The sequence below is a fragment of the Miniopterus natalensis genome, chromosome 18, assembly GCF_054644295.1.
Source record: "Miniopterus natalensis isolate mMinNat1 chromosome 18, mMinNat1.hap1, whole genome shotgun sequence".
Lineage (NCBI taxonomy): Eukaryota > Metazoa > Chordata > Mammalia > Chiroptera > Miniopteridae > Miniopterus > Miniopterus natalensis.
The window spans coordinates 41,970,137-41,978,400 of record NC_142098.1 but is presented as its reverse complement, the minus strand read 5'-3'; the positions used below and the strand labels follow the sequence as shown (position 1 = coordinate 41,978,400).

Genomic DNA, 8,264 nt, shown 5'->3' with positions numbered 1-8,264 from the left:
AGGAAGGGAGAGAGAGAAACAGAAACATCAATGATGAAAGAGTCACTGATGAGCATGCCCACAACCCGGTCATGTGTCTTGACTGGGAATTGAACTGTAATTGCCTGGATAATAGGTCAACGTTCAATTGCTGAACCGCACCAGCTAGGCTGGTGTTTAAGTTATACATTCACCTACAATTTCACTCAGGTATTGCACTTTCAGGTATTAACACCAGAAAGGGAACATATCAATATGAACTGTCCAATTTTAGCAATGGCTAAAATTGGAAACAAAATATCCACAAGCAGGTGAATAGTGGTATATCGATGTACCGTTTCTAAGCAATATAAAAACAACAAACTATGCAGGTAAGTACCACTGATGAATCTCAAATAGGTTCTAATTAAGTCTGGATTGCTTACCCTTTAGAAAATCAGGTTTGGCAACTATACTGACTCCGTATTCCCTGTCCTCACGAGAAAGACACTTGCATCAGTGGCAGCAATAGGTGAGCAAGGGCCTAGCTGGTGTGGCTCAGTTGGTTGGAGTGTTCTGTACACAAAAAGGTTCCAGGTTCAATCCTCAGTCAGGAGGCAACTGATCGATGTTTCTCAGTCACATCAAATTTCCTCAACTTCTTCCTTTCTCTTTAATAAAAAAAAAAATGTGAGCAGTGAAGGGTGTTTTCACTTTTTTACAGCAACAGTGACTAGGCCACAAAAGCCATATGGCTGGACTGAGATCTCGCTTCTCTCATGTTATTGCACAGCAATGGTCTTATGTGAACAGCCAGGCAGGCCACAGATATCCACAAAACCTTTATTTTCTCTGACAGGACCCACAGCTACACAAGATACATAGTTCAGGAAGGCCCAAGAATGTCTGTACCTGCAAATCCTTCACAGCCATAGGGATTAAGTGTTGCAGACTTTTAGGAGAGCCGTATTTTACAAAATGAAATGAAATGCATGTATAAATAAAAGGAGCATGCTAACCAGTTTGTGGTGGTCTCTTCCATTCTCTATGAACCTAGTGTTTCTGCAACAATGACCCTTCTCCTGCCCCTGTAATTTTAAAACCAGTGATGTTGCCCTACAGAATTCAGGACATCAGAGTCCACAGTTCCACTGCAGGACCTGTGGGGACAGATGTTCCGTCACCAATGCTGAGCAGGATACAACAGCCCCTGTGAACAAGAGAAGAAGTTCATGTTGCTCTCAGAAGCAGTGAAGGTTGTTAAAAGGACCCCCAATTCATGTTCAACTCTGAACCAACAAAAGTCAAAGCATCCAAGCTATAAAACAGGACCAACAAGCTCTGTAGTCTTTCCTTAAAGGCTTGAGCAGCAATGCAAACTAGGCCAAAACTGAAGAGGTATAGTCTGCCATCATACTATATCCTGAGGCACAAAGTTTGTGATCCCAACCAACACTGCACCCCTTCATGCTAGCAAACCCAGTTAATTACAAAGTACCCCAAACAGTGAATAGAATCCCCAAGATTAACAGTGGGTTTATACATATATTTAAATATGGCTCCCAAATCCTTACCAAAAAAAGTGTGGTATCCAATAAGGCAAGTCCTTCAGCTGCAGGCCTTCTCATATTCATTGCATTTTTAAGGCCTTTCTCTAATGTTAATTCTCTGGATGTAAACACGCTTGAGTTTGGTAAATAATTTCCCACATTTGCCACGATCATAAGGCCTTCATCCAATGTGACATGGTGGTTTAGGAGCCTGAAGTTGAAGGTAAATAAAGGCCTTTATCCAGTGTGAACTCTTCGGTGTTTAATGAGGCTTGAGCTATGGTTGAAAGATTTCCCACACTGGCTACACTCAAAAGGCCTTGATCCAGTGTGAACTCTCTGGTGTTTTAAGAGACTAGAGCTATAAGTAAAGAATTTCCCACATTCATTGCATTCATAAGGCCTTTCTCCAGTGTGAACTCTCCGATGCTGAAGAAGTGCAGAGCTTTGGCTAAAAGATTTCCCACATTCGCTACACTCATAAGGCCTTTCTCCAGTATGAATTCTCATGTGTTTGATGAGACTAGAACTGTAAGTAAAGAATTTCCCACATTCACTGCACTTATAAGGCCTTTCTCCAGTGTGAATTCTTTGGTGTTTTAAGAGACTAGAACTGTAAGTAAAGAATTTCCCACATTCACTGCACTCATAAGGCCTTTCTCCAGTGTGAACTCGCCGATGCTCAAGAAGCACAGAACTTTGGCTAAAAGATTTCCCACATTCGCTGCACTTATAAGGCCTTTCTCCACTATGAACTCTGTGGTGTTCAATGAGGCTGGAGTTTTGAGTAAAGGATTTTCCACATTCACTGCACACATAGGGCCTTGACCCAGAGTGAACTCTCTGGTGTTTTATGAGACTGGAGTGGTAGGTAAAGAATTTCCCACATTCACTGCACTCATAAGGCCTTTCTCCAGTATGAACACTCTGGTGTTGAAGTAGTGCAGAGCTTTCACTAAAGGACTTCCCACATTCACTACACTCATATGGCTTTTCTCCAGTGTGAATTCTTCGATGTTTAACGAGGTTGGACTTGTTGCTAAATAATTTTCCACATAGGTCACACTCATGAGGCCTTACTCCAGTGTGAACTCTCCGGTGTCGAATGAGGCTAGAGCTTTGCCTAAAGGACTTCCCACATTCCCCACACTCATAAGGCTTTTCCCCAGTGTGAACTCTCCAATGGTCATTGAGGCTACAGCTTTTGCTATAAAATTTTCCACATTCACAGCACATGTAGCCTCTTTCTCTAGTGAGGGTTCTCTGGTGCTGAACAAACGTGCGATTGCAACTGAAGTCTCTTATATATTCTCCAGAGTCAGACAGGGTTTTTCCCCTGTGAGAGGCTACCCTACTCTTAGTTCTCCTGTTTGACTTCTCCCTGGTATATATGGCCTGATGCTGAAGAAATCTTGAGCTGGCCAGGAAGTCCCTCACAACCTCCCCACAGGAAAAGGGCTTCCCTGACACACAGAATTTGCAGTCCTTTACAAATGAGACTCTGCCAGTGTTGCTTCTGAAGCACTTCTCTCCCGGGTGCTGCTTCTGATGCTGAAGGTCTGTACTGACATCCAACTGTTTCTCACATGTCCCAATCTTGAACAGTTTCTGCCCATGATGTGTTCCCCGGTGCTCGGTCAAGTGCAAAATGTCTCTCAAGTCCACACCACACAGCTCACAAGGATGAGCATTCAGGGGAGACACACGTGCCTTGGGAGTCCTAACCTGTGACACTCCTTGTAAAAAATCGCTGAGTTCAGAAGGTGCCTCCTCATTCTGGGCTCCATACCAACAACCTGAAAACAAGAAGTGCTGGTGAAGTTCATGTTACCTCTGGTGGGAGGAGGGAAGTCCACACACATGGGTGCCTCAGACAAACCCAGGAACAAGTCAGTGGCATTGTGTGTAGGACCAGGGAGTTGGTTCAGGTTGAGGATGGAGCTGCTTGGCACTACTGGGCTATAAAGAGCACAGAATGGGAGAGGCCTCACGAGGTGAAGGACACAACCATGCAGTGTGACACACAGAGTAGAGACTTCTCTACTAACAACATTCCAAAAGAACTTCTCTACTGGTGACACATGTACAGGGTATGTTAAGACCCAAGAAAATACAACTACAACAGAGCAGCTGGTGTTCAAAGACTTTTAGCAATACGCACACACCTCAGGACACAATACATAGGGGCCAACAAGGAAAGCACTACAGATGGAGTGGTGAGAAAAACAGGTAAGACACAGAGTGCAAAGCAGTGAGGTTAATCGCAGGCTGGAAGTGAGAGTAGAAGTGACAAGTGATAGGGTTGACAAATCGGCAAGTGTAAAGACAGGGGTAGGAGAGACAGATATGGGCGTTAAAATACTAGTCCAACAGAATAGATGTTTGGTGTGATTTCAACACAGCCCTGCATCACACCCTCCTCTACATGCCACTCCTGAAGGCCAGGCACCCTCTGAGCCTTTGCTGAGCCTGGTCATATACATCCTGTGAACCACTGCTTTCCACCCAACCCAACTCCTTCAATAATAAGCAAGTGCATGGCTTATACAAGTACTAAGGGAAGGCAAGCACAGATGAGTACCCAGCACTAGCCCTGAACAACTCAGCACTTGATAGCCAACAGCAAAGAAAACTATCCAGCCGGTGTGGCTCAGTGGTTGAAGTAGACCAGGGAAAAAGAGGTCACTTGTTGGATTCCCAGTCACGGCACCAGTCAAGGCCTGGGTTGTGCCTTGATCCCCAGCAGAGGGGGTGCAGAAGCCAGCCAATCAATAAAAGTTTCTCTCTCATCGTTTCTTTCTATCCCTCTTCCTTCCTTTCCCTTAGAAAAAGTCAATAAAAACATTTAAAAAAAACTAACTACTCCACAGAAAACATCGAAAGAAGCTCTTGCAAGAAGAGGTCATGGTCCATGTAAGGAGTAACCATGTCATGATGGCAATTCCTGGCACAGGCAGGCCTGAGGAAATGTGAGCTAGAAGAAAGAAGCAGAACCTAGGCACACAGGTACCTTGGATCTGGGCAAAGTCATTTTTTCAAGAAGGCAAGTAAGGTGGTATCCATTAGGTTCAATGGAAGATTCCTTCCCTGCGAGGCTGCAGAGAAGCAGGTGCTGGGGCTGATCAAGGAAGGAGAGGGCGGTGCACACACCTCAACTCAACCCAGTACCTAACCAGGGATGTGGGGAAGAAAGCAGTGCCCATGGTTCTGGTGTGAGGATAGACCTGCTCCTGGGGAAAAAGGGAAGGGCAGAGACTACTTGTTCACAGCACAGGGGTGAATTTGAAAACCTTACCCAAGGAAGTTGTAAGTGCCAAGTTCGCCAGCATCACATCGTGGTACAGACGTCTCTGAGCCTCATCGAGGAGCTCCCATTCTTCCAAGGAGAAGTACACAGCCACGTCCTCAAAGGTCACTCTGCCCTGGCATGATGGGGACAAATAAAACCACAAAAAGCTCCTATACTGAGAACCTAGAATCCTTTCCCCTTCCCAATCTACCCATCTGAAAGGTACCTGCCCTTGACCAGAATCGAACCTGAGACCCTTCAGTCCGCAGGCTGACGCTCTAACCACTGAACAAAACCAGATAGGTTGCCAGAGCTGCCTTTTTAAAAAATACACATACAACTCTGACTGGCTCAGTTGATTGGAACGTCCTCTTGCTCACCAAAAGGGGTGGGTTCGATTCCAGGTCAGGGCACATACAAGAGGGAACCCATGGAACCCTCGTATCAATTTTCCTCTCTCTCTCTCATCTTCTTCCTTCCTGTTTCTAAAACCAATAAGAAGCACATTCTCAGGTGAGGAACAAAACTAAAAAGAAAGAAAAATTAGAAACACACATCCAGAATGCAACCACATCCCCTAAGTCACGACTCCGGTCCATTGCCCCTCCAATGAATTACAGCAGCCCGGGCCCCGCCTTCCTCTTTCCTCCCTCAACCCGCCTCTGATGATGCTACAGACAGACCGACCGACCGTGGTAAGACCACCTCCCCGCTCGGGTGCGGACCCCGCGCCGGCGCCCACTCCACGCCCGCCTCGGGTCCCTTCCGTTCCCACGAGGACAAGAGCCCGCTGTCCTGCGCACGCAGTTCGGGTTCACTTCCGGCGCGCGCACCGCCCGCTGCTTCCCCGGCACAGGCCGGTCTTCGCCGCCGACAGAAACGCAAACCCCTTCCTGGGACCCTTGCGCGGGCTGCGCGAGGCCCGGTGCTCGGGGCCCCTCGACGCTCAGCGAACCCGAACCCGGGGCAGCACCCGGGAGGCCGACGGGGCACGTTCCGGGGAACACGCGCGTGGGGTCGCGGCCGGCGAGGGCCCGACACCCTCGGCCTCCCTGGGTTCCGCCACCGCTGCTGCCCCGGGGCCGTGGAGGGGACCGGCCTCGGGGAGACGCGTTCGCGGGGATGTAGGGCCCTGCCCGCCCCGGGCCGGACTCGACCGGCCGCCGGCCCTGCGCCTCCAGCCCTCAGCCCGTCTCCACCGGGGCCCCTCCGCCCGGCTCCCTCGCCCGCCCCGTCACCGCGTGTCACCCACGAGCCCTCGCAGTCCGGACGCCGGGTCTGGGCCCCGGGGACGCGCACTCACCTCAGCCGGGCGCCTCACGACCGCCGCCATCGGACTCTGGGGGTGGGGCGGCCCCGGGCACCGCGGTCCCTGTCCCGGCCCGGCGCGGGTCCCCCGGGCGGCGTCGCCAAGCCTCACACCCGCGTCCGCACTGCGGGGGCCACGACTCCCGCAGCGTCTGGACCCGGCACCTCGATCCTAACTGAGCGCCCCCCGGACTCGGACGGACAAAACCAGGAGCACCCAACATGGCCGCCACCAGACAACGGAAGTCCCGCCCTCCCCGCAGGAGCCCGTCGCGGAGGCCAGTCTTCTCTAAGCCCTCATTGGACAGCGTTGCTGCCGCTCTCTCAGCATCCTGGGAAATGTAGTCCCTCCGCCGCGGAGCCGAGAAACGCGGGTTGAGGGCTTATTGCTCAGAAGTCCAGGCTCCGCTGCGAGGAGCGCCCCAACGGCTCCTCCAGGTGGGCGTCCCCTCCTCGTAAAGGGGCCGCCGCCTTATTTCTGCGACGTGCTCTCTGCTGCTGATCGCCCAAGTTTTGGAGGCACGTCATTTAAGACTCTATAGCTGGGCATGCTCCTGGAGGCTAAAAATATTATTTCTGAGTCTCCCAAAGGCTACGAATCCAAATAAACATATTGCATAGTCATTCAGACTCAAAATATGTCCACAGTTAGCAGAAGCTAATGTTATTTCACGTCAAATGCATGCACTCCACATCATAAGGGCAGTTTGTCAGTCTGTGTATGTTTGGTCAGGGACAAGAGAGAAAATACTCCGGATTCTGCCATTTCAAGGAAGGTACAGAGAGGATGCTGGGCCACCCTGGAGCACGATGGCAAAGATGGATCTGAGATTCTCCTCGACCAAAGTTCAGTTTCCTCTAAGCTCTCTTTGTTTATTTTAATCATCTGAGGATTTTTCCATTGCTTTTCAGAGAGAGTGGAAGCAGGGGGAGAGAGAAACATTGATGTGAGAGAGAGACATCAACTGCTTGCCTTCCACATGCACCCCAGTCAGGGCTGGGGACCCAGACTGCAACTGAGGTACAGGCCCTTGGCTGGAATCAAACCTGGGACCCTTCAGTCCACCGGTTTCGCTTTAATCACTTAGCAAATCGGGCCAGGGCTATGAATATATTTTTTAAATAATCACCATTATGAAACCTCATGAAAATAAAATTAAAACCAAAAGAAATACCATTATACTTATTTCCAGGAAAAATATTTACAAAGATTTACCACAGCATGTGCTGGCAGGAAGTCTAAAGGACTTCCCACAATCACTGCACTCATATGGCATTTCTCCAGTGTGAACTCACTGGTACCTAAAGAGGTGAGATTTGCAACAAAAGGATTTCCCACACTCACTACATTCATAAGGTCTTTCTCTAGTGTGAATTCTCTGTTGTTGAATGAGGTTAGTGGTATAAAGTACTTCCCACATTCACAAGGCTTTTCTCCAGAATGAACCCAATGGTGGTCCAACACTTGGCAGTATGGTCTAAAGGATTTCCCACATTCACTACACTCTTATGGCTTTTTTCCAGTGTGAAGTCTCTGGTGTTTAACCAAAGCAGAAACTTGGCTGAAGGGCTTCCCACAATCACTACACTCATATGGCTTTTCTCCCATGTGAAATCGCCTATATAGAAGAAGATTAAAGATTTGTCTAAAGGCCTTCCCACATTTGCTGCACTCATAAAGCCATCCTCCATTGCAGAAACACTGACATTGAACAAGTCTGTGATTGTGGCAGGCAGCTTTTTCACACTTATCTGACTGGTGATGACAATTTCCACTGGGAATGGCTTCCCCACCTACACTGCCACTGTGTGGCTCCTCACTGTTAGGACTGGCCTTGTACTGGAGAAGGCGAGAGATGGCTAGAAAGTCCTCCCAAACCTCCCTTCTGGTGAAAGGTGCACCTGATACATAGAAGCTCCACATGTTCGCAAACAAGGCCCTGTCCATATCTCCCTTCCAGGACTTTTCTCCACTGGCATCCCCCTGTTGCTGGTGAGGGTTTGCACTGAAACAGAAGCCTCTCACACAGGCATCACTAAAGAATCCTTTCTGCTCAAAGTATACTGCTTGGCACTCAGTCAGGTGCAAAATAGCTTTCAAGATTAATACACAGCGCTCACAGCGGTGGGTCTGCAAGGTTGCAGGAGATGTCTTAGAA

General features: G+C 49.0%; 1 protein-coding gene across 2 annotated transcripts; it reads right to left on the bottom strand.

Moving 5' to 3' along the window:
* Positions 1-6,187, bottom strand: LOC107539411 (uncharacterized). 2 transcript variants are annotated; one of them, XM_087827002.1, is made up of 4 exons: positions 6,101-6,187; positions 4,804-4,925; positions 1,533-3,304; positions 1-1,168 (listed from the first exon to the last, which is right to left on the bottom strand). In XM_087827002.1, the coding sequence occupies exons 2-3, from the start codon at positions 4,835-4,837 to the stop codon at positions 1,746-1,748; spliced, it is 1,593 nt and encodes a 530-aa protein (XP_087683128.1). In that variant the 5' UTR covers positions 4,838-4,925; positions 6,101-6,187; the 3' UTR covers positions 1-1,168; positions 1,533-1,745. The 2 variants fall into 2 exon arrangements, with proteins under 2 accessions (XP_087683128.1, XP_087683127.1); XM_087827001.1 differs by having other exon boundaries at positions 4,804-4,930; positions 6,101-6,175.
* Between the last annotated feature and the right edge of the window lie 2,077 nt (positions 6,188-8,264).